The sequence below is a fragment of the Euprymna scolopes genome, chromosome 41 (genome assembly GCF_053919585.1).
Source record: "Euprymna scolopes isolate OS-2025 chromosome 41, ASM5391958v1, whole genome shotgun sequence".
In the NCBI taxonomy this organism is placed as follows: Eukaryota; Metazoa; Mollusca; class Cephalopoda; order Sepiida; family Sepiolidae; genus Euprymna; species Euprymna scolopes.
Genome location: NC_136522.1, coordinates 46,278,617 through 46,303,802, shown reverse-complemented (window position 1 = coordinate 46,303,802; position 25,186 = coordinate 46,278,617). Strand labels below are relative to the sequence as shown.

At 32.8% G+C, this 25,186-nt stretch overlaps 1 protein-coding gene across 1 annotated transcript in view; it reads left to right on the top strand.

Annotated features, from left to right (window-relative positions):
• Positions 1-25,186, top strand: part of LOC145266507 (uncharacterized) — a 120,224-nt gene that overhangs the window by 79,068 nt on the left and 15,970 nt on the right. The window contains exon 2 of the mRNA XM_080122240.1: positions 14,405-14,547. Coding sequence (XP_079978366.1) covers positions 14,405-14,547 — 143 coding nt within the window. The remainder of the gene's footprint in view (positions 1-14,404; positions 14,548-25,186) is intronic.

Below are 25,186 nucleotides of genomic sequence, written 5' to 3'. Positions count from 1 at the left end.
TAAAAAATGAGTGACCATTTGGAAATGCTAGACGCTGTATATTTTCTCCCCTAACCAGGGTATACATGCTGACTAGGAACTGCATTTGAATGCGTATTCCCCATAAAAAGTCAGTTTTCAGTAGAAGGCGTAATGCCCGACAATCTATAATTACCACTACAAGTGGTATTACCTGTTGCCAATTTCCTTACTCAACGTAGAAGGTAAGATCGTTTTCTGGTGTTCTTGCTAAAAGGATGGCAAAATTCGTGCTAGACAATAACTAAGTCAATTTTTCAATACAGAAGGCTGGAATTCCTGGTTTCCCTGACAATATCGTACAAACCACCATGTTGTAGGACCAAATTAAAACGGCTAAAAATAATAAATCTGCCGAACTTCATGTGATTTGATCAGACTTAAAAAATGCATATGGCTCAGTAAGACACTAACAAGACACTAACTACTTGAGAAGGTAATGGAGTTTTTTATTTTTTATTTTCTTTATTTTATTATTTATTATTCCGGAAGATATAAGAACTCTCATATTAGCGTATTTCGAATGAACATATATGAGATTCTCTAATAAGAATAAATATTCAACAAACTAGCAAAATTTGAATATTGGCATTATGATGGGATGTGTTATCTCTCCATTACTGTTTGTGTTCATAATGGAGATAATATTGCGTATTGCGGAAAATAAGAAAAAGATCCCTCTATGAAGGTGTTTATAGATGACGTGACAATAGTTAAAGAATGCAAATCACACATGCAACAAACGATTACCCGCTTATAGGAACTGTTTAAATGTTTGATTTGAGTTCAATGAAAATAATGTCATCAAAATGTTGGAGTTTATCTATAATTAAATAATCTATAATATAAATATCACCTGTCTGTTGAAATGTATGTATGTATGTATGTATGTATGTATGTATGTATGTATGTATGTATGTATGTATGTATGGCTAAAACTTTCGAGAGAGTCGGCGGATTTTCACGAGATCGATATCATTTTGAAGCTCGGCCCTTCGGAAGAAAATATCGAAAAATTGGCTAAAAACATTAATTCCCTCGCTCTCAACTGAGGGATGGGGTCGCTTTTTTCGCCGATATTTTTGAAAGTCATCCCTCTTTTCGCTTGTCTAGCCTTAATTTTAACCTAAGTAATTTCCGGTTTCTGATGGGCGCAACAGCAAACACGTCAGTTTTTTCACGTTTGTTTCCTCCTTTCCGGTACGGGTTCAAGCCTGCCTGCCTACTACCACTTTTTTTCTTTTGCTCAACTCACACCTCCAAACAGCCCGGCAACGCCGGATATCCATGCTAGTTAATTATAAACAAAAATCCCCACAATCCGCGAAAATAGCCTTGGTCGCTGCTATTCTCTACCTCTGACTGATCGATACCGTTGGCAGGACCTACACAAAATGCTAAAAGATGGATTACGCTCAATTGATAAGTGTGACCTCCTAAACAAAGACAAGATATGGTGCATTTACTTTTGGATTAAGTTATCATGGCCAACGCAGATTTATGAAATATCACTTACAAAAGCTGAGGCAATGGAACGCCCGATCAACAAGTTTATGAAAAAATGGTTGGAGGTGCCTAATTTCCTGACAAACGTGGCACTGTACAATTCATCAACAAAGTTAAAACTTCAAACGTCGTCACTTGTTGAGGAATATAAATTAAGTAAAGCGCGACCTTTCCAGATACTGCGTGACTCTCCCAACCCAGTAGATAAGAATACCCAACCAGCAGTAATATCTGGTCGAAAATGGAAAGCAAGACAAGCTATAAAAGATGCAGAATCAGACCTTAAGATGCAAGATATAGTCGGTGCTATGGCATGTGGGACAGCATGTCTAAGGCTACACCCAAAACAATGGTGGTCGAAAGAATCCCTTGTATAGCAAAGGAAAATGGTTTCCAAAGAATCCCCTGTATAGCAAAGGAAAATGGTTTCGAAAGAACCCCTTAATTTTGAAGAAGCTAAGCACATTACAACAGCTGTATGTCAAAGTAAACAAGGGGCATGGAATAAGTGGGAGAATGTAAAAAAATAGTTAAATTACATGGTGAGACCTCAAATATATAGAGCCTAAATATTAAGCTTTCTCATAAAAACAGCCTACGATATATTACCAACATCAATTAACTTTCATGCCTGGGGGTTAACTAAATCCGATCGATGCAAAGCATGTGGGAAAACTGCCAATCTCAAACATATTCTCATTGGATGCGAGCATTTTCTAAGAAGCTAAACCTGGAGACATAATGACTTATTGAAGATTGTTGCGGAAGCTGCGAACATATGTGGTGTGATTGCTAATAAAGCTCAAACAATCACCAGTAGAGAGAGCAATTCATTTCGTTAAAGAAAGAAATTGTTCAAAATCTTTATGTAAAAATAGGCAGAAATCATCATTGTTTAATGGCTGCACGGATTGGCGCGTTGCATTCGACTTAGAACGCCGGTTCGTATTTCCAACTGAAATAACGTTAACGGATCAACGTCCGGATATCATCATTTAGTCCGTTAATTTTAAAAAGTTTTTTCTTATTGAGTTAATGGATTGATTTGAGGAAAATTTTGACTGGGTACGTCAGCGTAAGTTGTGAAGATATAAAGATCTATGAGAACAATGTATCAGCGATGGCGGGAAACCCATTGTATTTCTTATCGAATTATGATGCCGAGATTTTATTGTGAACTAAACCTTCATGCTCTTTAATAATCTTGGCATTTCTCCGTCAGACAAGAAAAAATACACAAAGAAACTACAAGACAAAGCTCTATCCGCATCGTCGTGGATATGGCAATCTCACAGATTGACAACAATCCAACAAAGTCTGGTGGTATTATGAGATACTGCTAGGCGCTCTGGGTTAGTAGTAAAGATGCTGCGGCTCTGGAACCATCCCTGAACCCAGAGTCATCATCTGATAAAGGCTTTTTATATTTTGTGGAATGCAAAATTTCGTTATCGCAATTATTAAAAAAAAAGTTACCCCCGTTTCTATTGTTTTTATTTGCCCATTTAATAATAAATACCTCGATACAGCTATTCATGAGTGAGGACGAAACCGGTCGGCTGACCTTTTATTATTACTTTTAATCACGAATATAAAAAAAAATAAACAAGGAATGACACAAAGTAAAAAATAAGACTCGTTTAGAATTCGAAAACAAGACTTGAATATGATTCGAACAGCACCAGTGATCACTTTTTTCGGCCTTGGAATAAGTGGAACCGCCTAAACCATATGTAGCCACACTTTTTTTCTATTTTAATGGATGGCGTCATATGAAGCCGCGGTATATGCGTAAGGTGTGCACGTGTTTCTTCCAACTTATCAGCGTACATTATAAACAAATAATAAAACTCAGTTGTTTTGCTTTACGTCACAAATTCGATTTTTAATATAGGAAAGAATTGTTTTGGAAAAAAGGGAAGTTATACTAAATATATATTTTTTTTTTTACAAAATGGAATAATACACAAATAAATTATTTTCACTATTTATCAAAACCGAAGATTCTATTTTTCGTAAGAATAGCTGATGCTCAAAATGTATAAACATTTTGACCCCTCCCTTCATTTATAATCCATCAAAAATCAGAAAATTTACCTATTTTAATGAAATTTTCAGTATTTATCAAATAATGATCAGTTTATTTGAATCTTAGAAGAAATTTATTTTGTTTAAACAAAAAAATCCTTACTGAAGTTATGGTTTTCAGTAGTAAAAAAAATTAATGAATTTATTTTGCTTCTTTTATGAAAATAAAGCATCGTCAATTGTAACAACAGAAAAAAGAAAATTTAATTTTTCATGAACATTACGAAAGAAAACTTTAAATCCGTATTAATGAATTTGATATAACTCGAAGAAATATTAATTTTTCGAACTATCGATATTATCATTGAATTAAGGATTGATTATTTAATATTTTCACACAGAATAAATAAAAAAAATATTTCTACTTTTTTTAGATTACATGATTACATGCGTGATTTTTATGTGTGCGATTGTAATATTTTCCTTGCTTGAATGATCGCGAAATTTAAAAATAAATTAAAAAATAAATATATATATATATATATATATATATATATATATATATATATATATATATATATATATATATATAAAAGTTTAATTGAAAAGCAGGAACACAAAAAAATAATTAAATTAAAAAATGGCAAAAATTATACAAACGTTTACTATAGGAGTGTACGGATACATGGCTGGGAAAAAAAGAAAACCAGCACTCGCTACCTCTTTATAACAACTTGACATTATTTTCAGACATCTTTTTGACTTTCTGACATTTTGGGCTTCCGTAGAATCCATGCGTAGACGATTTCGTTTGTATTTGCTTAAGCAAAGCTAGAATCTCTCGGGGTTTGTTTGTTTTTTTTTTGCGAGGGGTGGGTAATTAAGCTTCTTCTTTTTTTTTTTTTCAAACAGTGTGTATTTTTTATTCAAGTCAATATCTTAGGACTTTACTAAGTATCTTTGAAATAAACCCAGAAAACTAATATTAATCTTTCAAAAGATTTTTACAATGAATTTATTTAACTTCAAAATTTAGCTGAATTTGTCAGCTTCCCGTATGTCGCCATGAAAATATTTTTCATTATATTTTTTTTTATTTTCACATGTACAAATATTTTTTCCCGTTTGGAAATTAAGTTTAGTCTTTAATCTTTCAAATACAATCAAAAAGTAGTCGGAAACCTTAAAAAAATTATGATAAATCGGCTTTCAAAATTATGTCTCCCTATCTTTTTTCTGCCATCATTGCCTAATTTTTCTGCCATTATTACCTAATTTTTCTGCCTCATTCTCTATGATTATTTGATTCATATTTTTCAAAATTTCCCACAAAAATAATACAAGCATTAAAATCTAAAACCATTATTCTATTTTTAAAGGAAAGATGTATTTTATTCGCTAGAGTGATTGCTGAAATAAGACCACTCGGAGTTGTATTATACGAACGTTCACATATAATGTGTGTATATGTGTTAACTTTTCGCAATCAACGAGTTGGTACCTTGAATAGTTTAGATTATATAATAAAAAAATATCCGCATAAACGTATTTTACGCACCTATATAATATATACACTACGTATCCAATTATTAACGAGTTTACATTTTTTTTTAATATTTAAGGAACGAGTGAATACAAATCCATGAAACTTTGAGAAACTGCTTACTATACTATTCAGCTACTCCAGTCAGAAAATAAAAGTATTTAAAGTAGTATTAGCGAAACTATGGCAGAAGACAGGAATATCTGTTGATTTCAGTGTGTCAAGTTACTAACGAGGTTGAGAAAAAACACAACATACCCATTACTTCTTTATTGAAATAATTTTCAAGCATTAAATGAACTAGGAAAAATGCTTAGAACACAATAACTACATAGCAATTTCTACATTAACATAATTAGTATGGGATATGCGATCTTTTTTATGGATGACTTGTAAAAGAGGTTGGTGCACAGAAGTAGTCAAATTTCTGGTTTCGTCAACAGTTATTCCTCGCGGTACCTCTTGGAGAGCATTCCACGACTCATCTTTGCTCTTAAATTGGCGTCCACTTGCATAGAGACGTCGCTTCATGATACTCCAAAGGTCCTCAGTTGGGTTCAAATCTGGTGAATTTGCAGGCCGCTCCATCTTCCGTAGCCCAGAGAACCCCAGTTGTTGCAAACACTCTTTGCTTTTGTTTGCTGCATGCGAGGGAGCATTATCCTGCATAAAAATAATGGTTCTTCTGAACGTCAACCTTTCCTTCTTCAGCCATGGTTCAAAGTGCTCCTTCAGAAAATCTATGTAAGCATTTGACGTCATTTTTACGCTTCAGGGACTCTCCATGGGCCAACTAAAGTACCTCCGATAATCTCAGTCCAAATCATTATCCCACCACCACCTTGTTGGCGCCTTAAACGCTGATGACGATGTCGACCATCTAGGACCCTTCCTGTGCTCCAGCCATCTGGGCCATCATGAGTAACATGCACTTCATCCGTGAACAAAACTTTGGGAAAATCCGTTTTCATGCTGTCCTCTGCCCATTTCAATCGGTTTTGTATGTGATGTTGCTTTAATGGAGACTTTGTCATAGACTTAACAGACTGCGCCACTTCTTTCAGAAGGCGACATCAAGTATTTTTTGAGACATTCTTCAATCCGCCTTGGTCAAAGACTTCTCGACTTGTCTGGAAAGGGTTCTTAGCAACTTCACGTTTAATTTGGAGTAGAGAACGGCGTGAAACAACTCTAAATTTACCTTTATCAGCTCTCTTACGTACCTTTGTAGGATTTTTGACAAAGTTCTTCACAGTTTGATAGTACCTTCCTATCATTTTCGATATTTCGATGGTAGTTTTATCTTTTGCTAGCTGTTCTGTAATAATATGCTTTTCAGAACTAATCACACCAACTTTACGACCCATTTTATTGACGAAACAAACTGCCTTGTTACTAATTTGACACATCTTAAATACCGTGGCTTCAGCAATTACGATGGCAAGTTGTTTACATTGCGCGGAACAGTACGAAAATTTCACAGTACGCGCAGCTCGGCATTGCCAATGTTTCTGAAGCTTTTGATACGAAACTACCGGTAAGTTTTTTTTAAACTGATAAAAAAATGTTATCTTGTTAATAATTTGACACGCAGTGTACGAGAGGCGTGCAATAAGTAATGTCTCTGACCCACTTCCCATAGCAATAGAGCAACGAAACTTGGCATAGCTATTAGTCTTTCTCTACATAGGAACCACCCAGAGTTATGCATTTTTTCCCATCGTTTGATGCAGCTCTGGAGACCGTTTTTGTAGAACACCCCAGGTTTGTCCTTCAACCACGACGTGACTTCAGAAGTCAAGGCTGCATCATCTGGGAAACGCTTTCCTTTCAAAAACTTCATGGCTGAAAGTCAGAGGGTGCAAGGTCAGGAGAGGGGGGAGGATTTCGTAACCACACGCCCGTGCTTCTGATCTGGCAACATGCGAGTTGTCGACCGGAGCGTTGTCCTGCAAGAGTAGGGTACCTTTGCTGACCTTGCCCCGCCTCTTGATTTTGATAGCTTCCCTTAATTTCCTCAAAAGTGAAGCATAATAGGCTCCTGTAATTATGGTACCCTTTGCCAGGAAATCTGTCAGTACTACTCCGTTCTGATCCCAGAAGGCTGTGAGCATGACCTTGCGAGCAGAGGGCTGCATCCTGGCCTTCTTTGGAGGTGGTGAGTCCGAGTGCTTCCACTGCATTGACTGGGCTTTGGTCTCTGGATCATAGTGATGGACCCAGGTTTCATCCTATGTAATCAGTCTTTTGAAAAATATTGACTCATCTTCTTGGCACATCTCCAAATTCATCCTCGAGCACTCGACGCGTTCTCGCTTCTGGAATGGTGTGAGCAACCTGGGAATCCATCTGGCAGACACCTTATGCATATGCAAATGGTCATGAATTATAGTTTCCACAGTCCCTGTACTAATCTTGACATTTTGAGCTATTTGGCTAATAGTAATGCGCCGATCTTCCAAAATGGCAGCCTCAACTTGACGGACAGATGCCTCATCAATAGCAGAAGGTGGGGAGCGACCAGGTCTGGGAGCTGTTTCCACAGACTTCCGGCCATGTTTGAATTCACGATGCCAGCGTTTTACAAGGCCATATGATGGGGCATTGTCACCATAAGTTTCTTTCATTTCATCAAAAGTCTCCTGTGGTGTGCGTCCTTTCAAATACAAAAACCGGACCACTGCTCGACATTCAACAGGCTCCATTTCACACCTGACTCAGTTCAAACACGTGTAAAACAGAAACCACAATTAGTTGAGAGCTGTAATTTGCCACATATCCCGTAGAGATATAAATTATTGCACATGAAAAATTTCAGCTAGATCAGACAACGGGAAATGAGTCAGGGGCATTACTTATTGCACGCCCCTCGTATATATATATATATATATATATATATATATATATATATATATATATATATATATATATATATATATATATATATATATTTGAGGGTAAACACTTACATATGGTCGCTACAAACAGCCATCCTCAAGCGACCCGGAATATATATATATAAAGGAGATTAGAACAATAGTCTAAAGAGCAGAGTGTATTTTAATGTAATAGTGAAATTACTAATTTAATTAAAATACAGGGAAAGAAAAAGTGCTCGTTGTAATTTAGATATATAATAAGCTCGATAGGTAAATATCCTAGAGCTAATGTAATATTTAGTAATGTGATTGATAATTTAAAAATCAAATTATAATTAAATTAAAAATCCGCTTCATAGGAAGGAACAACAACAAAATTATTTGTACGATCGTTTCGGAAAACTGTTTTTATTGTGTTAGAAATCAAGTTACGGACAATAATTATTACATATAGTTTTTTAATAAACAATGTTTCCTCATCAGCAAATATTGGGAAGGGTTTTTATTAAATGTAAAAGACACCATAAATAAACCTAGCATTAAAAGTAAGGCAGATGTATCTGGAAAAATTGAAATAAAGGTATGGATTTACACTTGATAAGAAAATTAATATGGGTTAGAGATAGAAATAAAATAGAGTAAAATTATAAATATAAATTTGGTTTAAGTACAATATTATACATACATATATACACAAATACATACAAGCATATATATGAAAAAGTACACTCATATATACATATACATAGATATACATATATATACATAAAAACATACGTACAAATATTTACCTTTTAATTTTTCGCCTTTTGAAATCAGGAACTATGGTTAAAGTACTCATATAGATGCTTGCTATAGCTTTTCAGCTTATGAAATGATAAATTTTCAAAAGGAACGCTTGTGTAATAATTTATTTCCGTTAGTATACTTTTGATTAAATGACGCCAAGGTTTAGAATTCGAAAGAAATTGGAGGATAATGTTATTTGTATAATTAAATAATGCAAGGGGGATAATTAGTCATATTTCTTTAATTAAAGAACGTAAGGGAGATAATTAGTCTAACTTAATTTATTACAGAATAATAAAAAAAAATATTATAATCTATTTTATTAATAAGTAATTTTTAATGATTTAAGGTGGTTTATATTTATTAAATTTAAACCAACGTTTATGACTGCATGTGCAGATTAGTTCCTCTCTCGAATTTAATAGGGTGGTTGCATTTTTTATATCTTCATATTTCAAAATTTTTAGGGTCTCTTTTATACACAGTGCACAGAATTTATCTCCTGGTTTATATGGTTTGCAAGATTCAATTACTTGCCATTTCAACTTGAAAGAAATATTGTTATTCTTGAGTTGCCAAATATACTTGGATAGAGTAGTTTGGTTTGACAGAGAGTTATTTTTAAAAGAATATTTGTGCGTTGAAATTCTATGTTTTATTAGGCCAGATGTGGAACCAAAATATATTGCCTCTTGTTTATTGTGATTATTTTCCGTTAGGTTTGGTGCTGGATTATTATATGGTGGGTTGGTTTGTAATTTATCGGTAGATTGGTTAAAGTTTGTGTCATTATTTAATCTGGTGGTTGAGTTATGGCTGTTAATAGATTCATGTAGATTTGGGGGTTTTGATACTGTGCAGCTATAGATTACATTTTTAATTTTACATGAGCCTTGTAGGGAATATTTATTTTTTCTTCTACAGTTACAGTCTGCTATATTTTGTGTAATTGTATTTTGTAGCTTATTAATTTTCTTACTATTAGAACTAAATATATATATATATATATATTAAATAAGATTTTTATATAGTTTTAAAGGTTACAAACTTTAAAGACTATACGTATATATTATATAAAAGTCACTTTGCGCACGCGCGTATGTGTGTGTGTGTGTGTGAGAGAGAGAGAGAGAGTTCCTTTCTTACAGATTCCGAAAGCGCTGAGCCTATCTTTTGAAAATAACACACAAAGCTAATTTATATTTCTGGCAGTGTTCTTATGTTTTGTACGGAAATTCATCCGATAAGTATCGAACATCGAAAAATCCGATTTTAAAAGTAGTTTTTCTCTCTTTTAGAAAAAAAAAGAATAATTTTTACAGGGGAATATTTTTCGTTACACTGGCAAAGAAAGATAATAAACCTTATCAAATCAATTCTTCTTTAAAAAAAAACAGATTTGGCGATATAGCTTATATAGGTGGTAGCGCACTCGACTACAGATCGAATGATCTCCTGTTCAAGCCCGAGTATACCTAACCTTTTATTTTAATTTTTTCTTATTAATGAGTTCAATTTACGAAAAATAAAAGAGGTGCCATTTAAAATCACCGCAAATTATTTCTTCATTTGCATATTTTAAAACTAAACATTAATCAGAAGTGTCATTTCCAGGATACTCATAGTTAAGCCTAAATATCAGCTGACGTGATATTGTAAACAAACACAGACAGAATTTGATGAACGATATAATAATCATTATTTTATTATGTTTTTTTTTTTTTTTGCGAATTAGTCCGATGGGTAAATTATTCCCCGTCATATATAATAATCAATAGAGGATTGATTCTATAATAATTCATACGCAATCTGCATATATCAAAATATAATCTTAAGCGTATTGTACGACTGGGCTACGCCGGGCTGCCAGCTAGTATATAGAAAATTTCAACTGCTAATATATATATATATATATATATATATATATATTAGCAGTTAAAAATTTTTCCTTTCCTTTCTCTCTTTCCCTATCTCTCTCTTTCTCTCTCTCTCTCTCTCTCTCTCTCTCACGCACACACAGACACAGACACACACACACACACACACACACACACATACATGGCAGTTAATACTATTGTTCCATCTCAAATTGTAATATGTTACTTTTTATGAATGTTATTCTTTGTATGCTTCCCAATCACTGTATTGCATTCTAATGTTCCTATTTACTTTGCCTCCCCACGAGGGCAGTGTTAGACACCAGGGTCGTTTTTTAACGTGAGGAAAAGGAACAAAAATAAAAAAAATTGTCTCAGTCGTGAAGGATTTCTCCTCCACTAACCGAAAACAAAAAATTGAAGTGTATTATCAGAACAGATACTACATTTTGATCTAGACCCGAAGGCCAATATGATGCAGGTTTGAGTGCAATACTTTATATGAGGTCTTATTGAGCTTATGTTTATGAATTTTTTAGATGAGGATTGATTATTTGGATTCTTCCGACTACTGTTCTCATCTTGAGTGTTATTTTTACATCTCAGTCGGTGTAATCTCCGACCTTCTTCAGATATGTTTTGCCGAACTTGGTAATATTCCTGTCGAATTTGGAATTTTTTCTGTCTTTCTCTGGAATCTACACGGAATTTTGAACGGAATCCTTAATTTAATCCACAGCGATGACTCGGTAGAAATTCTAAATAATTCACAATTGTGTTTTCAGTGTTGCCCGCACTAAGAATTGAATCTTCCATATCTAGAAGAGTGTAACTTTACAACTGAAACAAAATGTAATTGCAACTGCCAGTGTTAGTCTGTAATAAAAAATATCTCAGTCTATACATATATAATGATATATAACAGGTATGGCACTAATAATGATATATAATAAGTATGGCACTAATAATGATATATAACAGGTATGGCACTAATAAAGGCGGAATTGTTTACCCATAACAAATAATAACAGTAAAAACTTGTAAATAAAATTGCTTCATTATAATTTGTGCAGTATTCACAAGAAGAAAGATTCTAAAAAATTTCTCATATTTTCTTTTACTCTCAGTAAAACCGGTGAATTTTCAAAAAATTCCCCAAAAAGCTAAAAACGGGAAAAAAATGGAACTGAATGTTATTTTTACATATTTTCGGATAAACAATATCATTTTGACATATTTTGACGTAAACAATGTTATTTTTACATATTTTCACGTAAACAATGTTATTTTGACATATTTTCACGTAAACATTGTTATTTTTACATATTTTCACGTAAACAATGTTATTTTTACACATTTTCACATAAACAATGTTATTTTTACATATTTTCACATAAACAATGTTATTTTTACGTATTTTCACGTAAACAATATTATTTTGCCATATTTTGACGTAAGCAATGTTATTTTCACATAAACAATGTTATTTTTACATATTTTCACGTAAACAATGTTATTTTTTACATATTTTCACGTAAACAATGTTATTTTGACGTAAACAATGTTATTTTTACATATTTTCACGTAAACAATGTTATTTTTACATATTTTCAGGTAAATAATGTTATTTTTACACATTTTCACGTGAACAATGTTATTTTTACGTAAACAATGTAAACAACACGATTTTTCAAATTTTCTCAAAAATCAAATAATCAATCAATTTCGTTAACTTTTTTAAATGCTGAAATAAAATACTGTACAAAAGAAAAAAATCATATATACCCCCCCCCCCTTAACGCAATCTTATCAGATTTCGGGAGAGGAGTTCCCATCTTTTTTACATATTAAAATATACTGGAATGATAAAATAAAATATATTTAATTTAGGGTAACAAATGTTACCGATTTATAATATTTTTATCGATTTTACGGGACAAAAACGTTGGAAAATATGTTAAAATCATTTAAGTTTAACAGAATTTGTTTTAGTTATTATTTACATTTGTACGGTTTTTACCTGTGTAATTTCAAACGATTTCTGAAATTGTTTACTATTTTTAACGATTGAATTTTTCGATGTCAGTGAAGAAAATGTGGGTGGTTGACTCATAAAACGTATTATAATTATGTAGGCAAATTTACTGTTAACAAATTTAATCGATGCCGTTTGTGAATAGTGAATAATTAAAAAATATATTTAGAAATCGAAAGTGAATAATTTTTCTACGGAAGAGTGATGACAGTAATCTTTTCGAAATTCGCTGATAAAAATCGTAGTGTTACTCATTTCTTTTGTCAGAACAAAAATATAATTTCTTAACCAAGTAATTGAAACAATTATGATTTAATAGTTTAATAAAAAAAATTTGTGCACATAATGTTTTACAATTTATTAATATTAAATCAAAAATGTGACTTTTAGTTTATAAGACCATATAAAAAAATTTATGTGGAAAATAAGTTTCCGATAAAGTTAATTTAAGCATCTGGTAAAAATTTCAAAATAAACAACAACTTAGTTTTAATATTTAAAAATTGATATTTCCTAGCATAAAGAGGAATTTAATAAAAAATAATAATTTAAATATTTTTCGGGCTATAAATTACGATGTTGAAAATTAATAAGGAAATTCTGTCAGTTAACGGGTTCCACATCAAACCGGAAGTTAATTGTTTTAGTTGTTGTTTGTTTAAGATGTGAAATTTTTCTGGATATACATATATATGTATTTTTCATAATATTGCAAGTCAAAGATAAGTCTTTTACTGTTATATTTCACTTGAATAATAATTGAGCAAAAACTTCAAAAGATACAATGTAAATTTGTACCAAGTTTTTTTCTTATATTTTTTAAGTTTTATCAGACCTGTTTTTCGTATATTTAAGAAGCCATTGTTATTTTTGTAATTTTTTTATGTTTTGATTATTTTGTAAGGTTCAAATTACATTTCGTCCTTTTTATTCAGTGTAAAATAAAGAATGTTTACGTGCGATTTAAAAGCTGATCATTCCTCTTCAATATAGAGTAAAAATTACGATTAATAGTTTTTCATTATACTAGTTTTTACTTGTATTTTTAGTTTTGGGTATCAATAACTATGGTCATACCTAATATATATTAATTCAGTTATGGTCTGTATTTACAGATTAAAATTAAAATTATCTGGCTACACGTCATGGCACATTCCCACCGGAGCTTTGATAAACCTAACATTCACGGTGATTGAAACAAAATGAAACGATTTTTCATTTTATCATCCTGAGGATGGTGTGTTTACGTCAGCTCCAGTTGAAACGTGCCATCGTGAAACGTGTGTAGACGAGCATTTGTGTAAATAAAACTATTAAATTATATTAAATAATCATATTAAATTATATATATATTAAATAATCATATTAAATTAAATAATCATATTAAATTAAATAATCATATAATAATCAATGTGCCTTGTTTGGGGTGAAAATGTAATAAAAAAAAAAATATATATATATATAGTTTCATAAGTACCTTAATTCACTTTCATTTAAATGTTAATTGCCGGGTGCCTGTAGGAAAAGACTACCCCGCAAAGCCAATATTGTTACATTACTGGCATAAATGCACTTGTTTTGCATTGGTAAAAATGTGTTGATTCTGATGGTGCTTATTTCGATCAATAAGTTTCTGTCTGGGCCGAGATGTGTTCATCTGAATTTAAAAGTGAAGAACCGCAAGAACTTTCTTATCAACCTGATATTACATGTTTTGTCTTTTTTGCAGATTACCGTCACCAGATGCATTTCTTTTATAATGTCTCCTTTCTGGAAGCGAAGGAGAATATTTTGCAAGCTGAGTTCCATTTATTCAAACTGAGGCCAAAGAACCCGCAAATGAGGAAGACCGACAACCCACACTTGATTTCTGTAAGTCTATACGAAGTTCCCTCGCCCACACCTATTAACAAATGTTCGTATTTTGATTAACCCTAACCTTAACCCTAACCCTAACACATGATGCTTAATACTACGATTAACAGAATCAGAATATAGAATCGTAAAAATCAGAACTTCTAAAGTGCATCTAATCGATTTTTCAACATGCAAATCTGTTCTGCATTCATCTCCCTATACTGTCAAGATTTAATCTTCCTCTGGGGTCATGAGATCTAAGCATATATTTAAGATTAACATTACACGTTCTTTATCTTATTCCGATTTCTCCCCTTGCAACGTCGGTCCTCAACTCTCACTGACCAAGTTTTACTTCCATACATCACACTACATACGCATGCCTGATAGTCTCAATATCATTTTTAGTATTTTGTCAATACCGATAATGATCAACATTTCAACAACACAGTGAATCTCTATCAGATATTAAAAAATGATGAAGATACCAATTAACTAAACTATTGAAGCTGAAAAGCAAAGATCAAAACCTGAACATATCTACTTACCTGATTTATCTTATTTGTACGTCATTGGCGGCTGAGGGAATCTCTTCAGTAACTTGTTCACTTCTTCAGACGTTAATTTGTTTGTTGACTTTGCAGCTTTGTCGTCCATCCTTTTCTGGAGAAAAAAAATAAAATTTTCAATTTCCATGCTTCAAAGAATAATAAAAAAAAAAACGGATTTTTTTTTTTTAAACGTATTGTTGGGACGATTAATAGGAATCGGAAATCGATTTAAAAAAAAAGGAAGTTTTGGGGGCAATAGAATCAGAATATATGGCACCGAAGTTAAGCAACGTGGCGCCTGGCCAGTACCAGATGGGTGACCATTTGGGAAGGCGAGGTGCTATATGTACCGCAAGGTAAAATACCAGGTTGAGAAACTGGCGCGATCTATCCTTCTCTCGAGGGTAGTTGGGACTTTCTTAAGCCGTGGTAGGTATCCGTTAAGTGATGGCGTCACTATAAAAAATACCTTTGATAGCCCTGGCGAAGCATCAAGTATTCAGCTACCGACAATATTGAATTACACTACAAACTCGTGTAGTGAGTTCAATCTCGGCTACGGCCACGCTGAATGGATAGGACGGAGAATCAGAATCGAGAATCGGAGAAAAATCGGATTTTTTTAGGTATCGGAATTCGAATAGATATCTGCAAATTTTGTGTCTATTTTCCGATGCCCAAAACGATTGTTTTTAACTTAATTTTTCATTACTGACACTGATGATAAAATATTTATTGATTTTTAAACAACCAATAGAATTTAGAATTAAAATCTATAGATTAGTCACTACACACACACACACACACAAGTGTATTTTTATGTTTGCGAAAGTATATGCAAATACATGAGATTGTACGGTAATTTGGAAACAGCAACTCTATAGCTAAATATTTAGATATTTAAAAGGAATCGGAATCGGTAATTGTATTGGAATCGGGAATTTAGAACATAACCGGTAATTTTATAGGAATCGGAAAATAATTTTCGTTAAAATACTTGTAAAATAGACATAGGGATGCATCATTGTAGTGACGCGATAGGGAGTGAAGTTTAGTTGATACTGTGGGATTTATTACGTTGGAGAGTTTTTAGGACTCCGTCTAAGAGGGAGGATACTAGGAGTAGATTCACCAGCACATATATTACAGCAATACTTTATACCTGGGTGAATAGTGATTGTAAAGATACAAGATAGTGTCATGAGTAATTTTCTAACCCTAACCCATCTAATTTGCATCAACCTTGGTAATGTCTTCAATTTATTTTTCCAATTCATGTTGCCTGTGAATGTTTGCTGGTTTAAAAAGAATCGGAATCGGTATTGGAATCGAAAATTTAGAACATAATCAGCAACTGAATCGAAAGAAAATATTCGAATCGTTCCATTACAATTTTCTGTATCAATCTAATTAAATCTTCATAACAATATTTCTTTTGAGATGAAGTGTAATAATTTGGATTATTTGGATTATTCAGATTATTAGTCTCATCTTGGATGTTATTATCAAAACGTTTCGGCCGATGTAAACTCCATCTTTCTTTATATGCAATATATATATATATATATATATATATATATTCATTATTATAATAATAATAATCAATTTCGGCCGATGTAAACTCCATCTTTCTTTATATGCAATATAATATATATATATTTATTATTATAATAATAATAATCAATTACGGATAATTCGTATCATTTGAATTATTCAGACTTTTCTTCTCGTGTTGGGTGCTTTTCTGGATTCTTAAGAAAATCTCTATCATTACAGTTATTATACGAGCAAGTGGACTCACGAAAAAGAATTTCAAAAGATACTCGGCAAATATACTCGGTGAACCAAGTGCAAGAGACATTCAAACAATTGCACTTAAAGGGGTGACCAGCAACTGAATGTTTGACATCCTGTAGGATGCCTCGTCCTCAGCTTGAACAAACTGATGAAAAAAAATTAAATAAAGGAGATAACTGTTTTGTCGGCGTAAGATCTGATCTTCTTCAGGTGTGTCTTGTCGAACTCTGGAATCTTTATGTCAAACTCGGGAATCTAATCATAAGCGACACTAAGAATGTAATTAAGAAATATTTAAGACTTCTACTTTGTCATGGCTGACGGAACGAGAGCAGTCTATTCACTTGGATTAAGTAAAGGGTTCTGTTAGATATACTGTACAAATTCCGGAGTTTGAAAAAAGATTCCCGAGTTCGACGTACCTGAAGAAAGTTGGAGATTACGTCGATCGAAATGTTATAAGAAATCACATCCAACACGAGAGTAGTAATTTGAACAATTCAAAACTAGCGAGACCCCTTAATGATGACTCCCATGTAAAAAAAATGAATAAATAAAATAAAAAAAAAAAACTAGCGAGACCCCTTAATGATGATTCCCATGTAAAAATAAATAAATAAAATTTAAAAAACAAAACTAGCGAGACCCCTTAGAAAATCACGGTGTTTTCTATATCAATTAACTATTAATAATACCATTCATTATAAATTAATTTCCTGTTGTGGCCAATCCTATTAAACAATGCTCTTTTTATCCATAAAAATAATTGTCATTAATAACTAAATATCCTTGAAACAAATAAATTTTATTTATTTAAAATTGTAACAATTTAATTCTTTTTAAAACGATAAATATTCTCTTTCTTCTTACGGTAAAAAATAATTATCTGCTAAATATTTTCCAATCAATAAAACGAATCTCACATTTTTAAAAATGTATTTATTTAAAATGTTATCGTTTTAGTCGACCAGGCACATAATTTGAACAATTTATTAAAAAAAAAAATAAAGTCGGACACTTTGTTACCTTACCAAATTAATCACTAATCGCCATTCTTTGTTGATCGGACGATCTTATTTTATGTTTATGTGTGAGATGTGTTAACTAGGGCTGTGACAAGAGAATATTCTTATCATTGTTTTGACTTTCGAGTATATATCCGACACATATCGAGAACCACATCACTAGGTGTGTCAGAAATTTCGTGAAAATAGTTTCCAAGCTTATAACTCCTTTCCAAGCTTATAACTCATCGAAAAATGTAATTCAAGTCCTAATTTTTTCAATTAAAGAAGCAAGGACCAAGGTTTCATTAAAAAAACAAAAAAAACAACGTGTTTTTTTTTTTTTTAAAAAAGGTTTTAAACTTCGGACTTTACAGGTAAATTTCTAAAAAAAACAGTTCTTTTTTTGTTTTAAGTTTGAATATATTATTTATTGATCATTTCTCTTCAATTTGTGATATATAAGACTTTGGTACATTAATTATTTACTTTTTAATAGACATTTTAAAATGAGAGGCGTGAATTATTCGACCCCCTGTCTTTCCAAGCTTATAACTCCTCGAAAAATGTAATTCAAGCCCTAATTTTTTTTCAATTAAAGGAGCAAGAACCAAGGTTCCATTTAAAAAAAAGAAAAAACAAATAACGTGGTTTAAAAAAAAAGGTTTTAAACTTCAAACTTTACAGGTAAAATTCTAAAAACACTACGTTTTTTTTGTTGTTGTTTTAAATTTGAATATATTATTTATTGACCTTTTCTCTTCAATTTGTGAGTAAATAATTTACTTTTTGGTGAGTAAATTAATTATTTACTTTTTAATAGAAACTTGAATTGGGGGCGTGAATTTAAAAAAAAAACGTTTGTCTAAAATATTATATTCGGTTTATTGGCAAGAACATAAAATTTCACATTGACCCTGAAAATATCGTAAAAATAGAATCAATAGAAAAATTTTGATAGATTTTTAAAGTTTAAAAATTGAAAAATATTGAGTTCGGAAAATTCATTATTGTTTTTTTAAAAAAAAAATATTTCTATTACCTTTAAAACAACTTTAATAGTTTATTTTGGAAGTATAATCCATAAAGAAAATAAATAACCCACTGTTAACAGAGAAATTACGAGATTTTTATATTTTATTCGCAGTTTCGTGTTAGGGGTGTCAAAAATTCTTACAAAAATTCTGATACACCTACCACATCACTCTATTTTAAAACATATAAGATGTTAACTAATATATACTAGAGAGTCAAAATAATGAAAAGAATATTCTATTGTCATAGTGATAACATACGTACGAATGCCTTATTATATGGATAAAAGCACTTGGTCGTTTGTTCGACTGAAATAGGATTTTTTAGACGCATTCACGTCGTCTTAGAGTATTCTAACAAGTTATTAGAGTTGAGTGAGCATTATTAGTTAACCCATAGCTGGAGGGAGGGGCAGATGGATTCACACTTTCCACAAATCTTAAGCAATTATAACATTGTTAGATCACAAATTGGTTATTTTTATAAATTTACTAGCAAGGCCACCCGGCGTTGCTCGGAAACGTATAAGACAATGAGAAACTTTTCGAACATACCTGTTATTCTTAGGATAGAGGAATTTTTTATGTCTATGTATCATTTGCCATCTTGAGCAAAAGAATATTTTACCATCCCTAGGACGGGTATTATACAACATATGTATGAAATAATTGTACCTTCCCTAGAACATGAAATTTAGAGCACGTCTATGGAAAAATTTCCTTACTTAGGGTTCGTAATGTACAACACACATCACTGGAAGAATTCATAACGTAATTAAATCCTTCTTAAGTAATAGAAAAATCAAAGTTGTCCTCGACGGACGTACATCCAAACAATATGACATAAATGCGGGAGTGCCTCAGGGGTCTATCCTTGGACCTCTATTGTTCCTGATATTCATAAACGACCTCCCTGATAATATTGTTTCAGAGATGGGTATATTTGCCGATGACACCACTCTCTATAACAGATATGAGGGGAAAACAAATGAACACATATCCAAGAAAATGGCAGAAACACTAGAGGATGACCTCCAATCCGTAGTGGAATGGGGACAAAAATGGTTGGTCTCATTCAATGCTGCTAAGACTAAGCTTGTTTCCTTCAATAACTACAAGAAACCTTCTCTACCACCAATAGCAATGGCCAAGAACACATTGCCTGAAAGTACTTCTTTTAAACTCCTCGGCCTAACGTTTACAGGGAATATGAACTGTAATAGATACATTGAGAGCATTGCCAAGGCTGCTGCAAGGAAGGTTGGCTCCCTCTACCGTGCTAGAAAACTACTTACGCCTGCCAGTATCCTATACCTCTATAAGGCAACCATTCGCCCATGTATGGAGTACTGTTGTCACATCTGGGCGGGTGCATCTGCTGCTTGTCTCTCGCTCCTGGACAGGGTTCAAAAAAGAGTCGCAAACCTGATAGGTCCTGAACTGTCATCTGGGCTTCAACCTCTGTCCCATCGACGAGATGTTGCATCCCTCTGCCTGTTCTACAAATACTTTAATGGTGAATGCTCTGACGAACTGCAAACACTTGTACCTCCCCGACGTAACTACCCCCGACAAACCCGACAAGCTACTAAGTCTCATCCCTTTACAGTGGAGATCCCTAGGTGCAAGAAAGCCTTTTACTCCAATAGTTTCTTCCCCAGAACTGCGGGTCTTTGGAACTCCCTTCCGGGATTCTGCTTTCCCAACTGCAATGATATGCAGAAGTTCAAGTGTAATGTTAACAAACATCTTTCTACTCTTCTCCCTTCATAATGACCCCGCTAATTAATTCCCTAATAGTAGCCCCCTGCTTCAAAGTGGCACTGTGCCTTGTTTGGGGTGAAAATTGAATAAAAAAAAAAATTAAAAAAATATATATTTAGAATAATTTACATGATTTTCGGTTGTGCTAACTTTTCTGTATGTCACAGGTAAGAGTTTGTTTTTACATCAGAGTTCTATAGTGAAGAAGCACCTTATTTCTTATATGTCATACTACTCGAATATGATTTTCGGTTTTCATAAATTATGCACGTCACGGGTAAATTTTCTTTGTTTTTCATATGGGTACTATACTGTAAAAGTACCTTATTTCCTGGGCAGGATACTGTACAAACAACTTTTTTCTAATGAAATAACTCGATACTTTTAAGTAATTTTCTGTTGTGCTAAACTTTTTGTGCGTCTAAAGTAAGAATTTGTTTGTTTGTTTTTTTCATGTGGGTTCTATAGTGAAGAAGCACCTTATTTCTGATTTAAAAGTTATACTACTCGAATATGTAATGTGATTTTCGGTTTTAATAACTTTTATACACGACTTAGGTAGGATTTTCTTTGTTTTTCCATATGAGTACTATACTGCACAAGTACCTTATTTCTTGGGTAGGATAATGAAAAAGCACCTCATTTCTAATATATAGATGAAACTACTCGATGATTTTACATAATATTCTGTTGTGCTAACTTTTCCGTATGTCATAGGTGAGAGTTTGTTTTAACATTAGGGTACTATAGTGAAGAAGCACCTTATTTCTAATATAAATGTCATACTACTCGAATATATTACATGATTTTCGGTTTTGATTACTTTTAGTTACGTCACAAGTAAGATTTCCTTTGTTTTTCATACGGGTACTATACTGCACAAGTACCTTATTTCCTGGGTAGAATACTGTACAAGTACCTTTTTCTAATTTAAAAATGAAAGAACTCGATAATTTTATAAAATTTTCTGTTGTGCTAAATATTCTGTACGACAAGGATAAAAATTTGTTTATTTTTCATCTGGGTGCTATTGTGAAGAAGCACCTTATTTCTCAAATGTAAGTCATACTACTCGAATATTTAACGTTATTTTCGCTTTTAATAACTTATGTACGTCACAGAAAATATTTCTTTCTTTTTTCATATGAGTACTATACTGCACAAGTATCTTATTACTTGGATAGGATTTCTTGTACACATAGATACATTAAAAAGTAAGTGATCATTGTATGTGATTTTTTGGAATATGACATCTATGCAATATACAGCAATACAATACATTAAGTTTATAATGATCAATTAATTAGTTTGGGAGTGAATCCAATGCATACAAACATATAAATATATGCACATAATTAAAATTCATAACGATCGGTTAATTAGTTTATGAGTGAATCCAATACGTTGAAATAATCATATACACATAATTAAAATTCATAATGATCGATTAATTAGTTTAGGAATGAATCGAATACATAGAAATATATAATCATATACACATAATTAAAATTCATAATGATCGGTTAATTAGTTTAGGAGTGAATCCAATACATAGAAATATATAAACATATAATATACACATAATTGAAATTCATAATGATCGGTTGATTAGTTTAGGAGTGGATCCAATACATACAAATATATAAACATATCCACATAATTAAAATTCATAATGATCGGTTAATTAGTTTAGGAGTGAATCCAATCCAAAATGTCATTAAGTGATTTTTGGAATATAACAAATAAGCGATATACAATATATCAGATATATTTGGAATATGACATTTCCATTACGAACATCAGAGACATTCTTCTGTATTTTTTTTTAAATAAAAGTGTTCTTTTGTAATTATGACATAATAACATTGAAAAATCAAGAATATAGAAATGTAAAAAAAAAAGAAAGAAATAGTGGAGCTCGAAACCGTAACACTGGTGTTAGTAGTCAATCAAGTTATACACTGCACCAAAGGGATAACTATTTTAAGAATGTTATGAAATATCTACCTAAATAGATGTCTCTTAAATGTCTTCTCAATTATTAAATCATTTCTTTCTGATAGGTTCATACGAGTAGTAGTTGAGGGGCAAAAATCAGAAGCTCACAGTATTAATGCCGGTGTCCCTCAGGGGTCCATCCTGGGCCCAACTCTTTTCCTGATCTACATTAATGATCTTCCAAATCACATCCTTACATCATTTGTAGACATCTATGCTGACGACACTACCATTTATGGTAGTACATCTAAGACACTAAACGACCAAGTTCTCTCCAATTCTCTCTCCTCTGATCTTGAGCACGTAGTACAATGGGGTAAAGAATGGCTGGTTACTTTTAATGCATCTAAAACCAAGCTTCTCTCTTTACATCATCAACATTCTGATCCACATCTGAAATCAATTGAAATGAATGGCTCTCGTCTTCAGGAGGCCTCAAGTTTTGACAAACTTATTGGCTTGACCATTACTCCTGATCTTAAATGGAACACGTACATCAAATCTGTTGCCAAGGCCGCTGGGAAAATGGTGGGATCTTTCTATCGATCCGGTAAATATCTCACTGCTGATGCTATTCTCTATCTATATAAGAGCCAGGTACGTCCAAGGATGGAATACTGTTGCCACATCTGGGCAGGAGCTGCTAGAAAGGACTTGTCCTGCCTTGATAGATTTCAAAATAGACTTCGTAGCCTCGTAGGAGATGTCCTTTTCTCTTCCTTACAACCTTTATCTCACAGAAGAGATGTTGCGAGTTTGTCTCTGATGTATCGTTATTTTCATGGAAAGTGTTCGAATGAGCTTCAATCTATGGTCCCCCCTCGCCAAACTTTCACAAGAAACACTCGTCTAGCTGTAAACACTATCAATAATTCCCCCCACTCTTTATCTGTGCCTAAACCTAAACGTAGATTCCATGAACAAAGCTTTTTTCTTAGAACTGCACGCCTGTGGAATTGTCTTCCGTTTTCCTGCTTTCCTGCTGACTACAATATGGTTGTCTTCAAGTCTAACATAAATAAGTTCTTGATGAGCCGTTCCATATAAGTTATCAACTTTACCAAATTTTCATTACTAATGATTACTATAATGTCCAATTTCTACTGTACACTCTTTAACCCTTATCCTTGAGTGGCCTCTTGGCCTTGATAATGTGGTGATTCCTATGTAAAAAAAAAAACGTACACATGCGCACAATGACACCATTGTGTTAGGCTCGTCAAGTTGTCATTTTTTCAAGTTTGAACCCCGTTTTTTAATCCCTTAGCAATTGTTTTAACCGATTAAACACCTCTAATAAAATTCTGCACCAAAAATGGAATCTTTTGAGCTATTGTACGCCGTCCAACGACCATCCGTCTAGGAGGAGACACAATTTGAAAACCGGAGACAGACAGACAGACAAAACCCCCACCCCCCACCCCACACACACACTGACATAGTGAGATTTATATATTAGATTTATTTATTACAAGTAATGCAAAATCCCGAACACGATCCGCCGAGACCACAGTTCATACAACAGAAGTACAAAACGACAGATAAAGCCTCTCATGTTTATATAAGGACATGTCTTTTAAAGAAAAAAAATTAAATGTGATGTTGTAATTGGGAAAGAGGATATTTTTAACAACAAGATAGCACAGTAATTACTTAATATTGTTGGATAAATCAGAAACGGGGTAACATAAAATAACCTAGTTAATAGTGCTGTAATAGTGTAAGATTAAAAAAGAAAATAGGATAATATACGTATGATTTAAGCATAACATTGTGATTATGTATGATTTAAGCATAACTGGGGTAACATTGTGATCGTGTAATGATTTAAGCATAACATTGTGATTATGTATGATTTAAGCATAACTGAGGTAACGTTGTGATTGTGTACAATGAAAACAACAAATGAGTTATAAAATAATCCAGTCGTTATTTAATTGCTTTCTTGCGTAAAATTAACCCAACCAAAAAGGGGATAACACGTAAACCGGTTGTTGTTTAATAGTGTTGCAATTATGTGAAGCTATTTTTCATAGGACAACATAAACGAACTCAATTGCTATTTAATAGCGTTCTAATTGTGTAAGACTAATTGAATCAAAATAGAGATAATATAAAAACCCGGACATTGTTTTGAGGAAGCATAAGTATAGTAAGGTCATCAAAGCGCATTTAGTGGAAGTACTTGTAAGACAAGCACAGTGTTGCAACGTTGCGGCGATGGGACAGGGGTTCGTGCATGGTAATCTGTGTGGTGCCTATATGATTGGAGGATCGTTTTGGGACCATGTCTGAGAAGGAGAAAGACTAATAGAAGGTGTGGCAACAATACTCGAAGCATGGCGAATGGTGGCTTTGTGGATATATAGGATACTGGCAGGTGTAAGAATTCTTCTAGCCCGATATAGAGAACTCGCCTTCTTTGCATCAGACTGAACAATACCTGTGAATTTTATGCCAAGAGATTTGAATGTTGGACTCTCATGTAGAATGAATGCTATTTGCT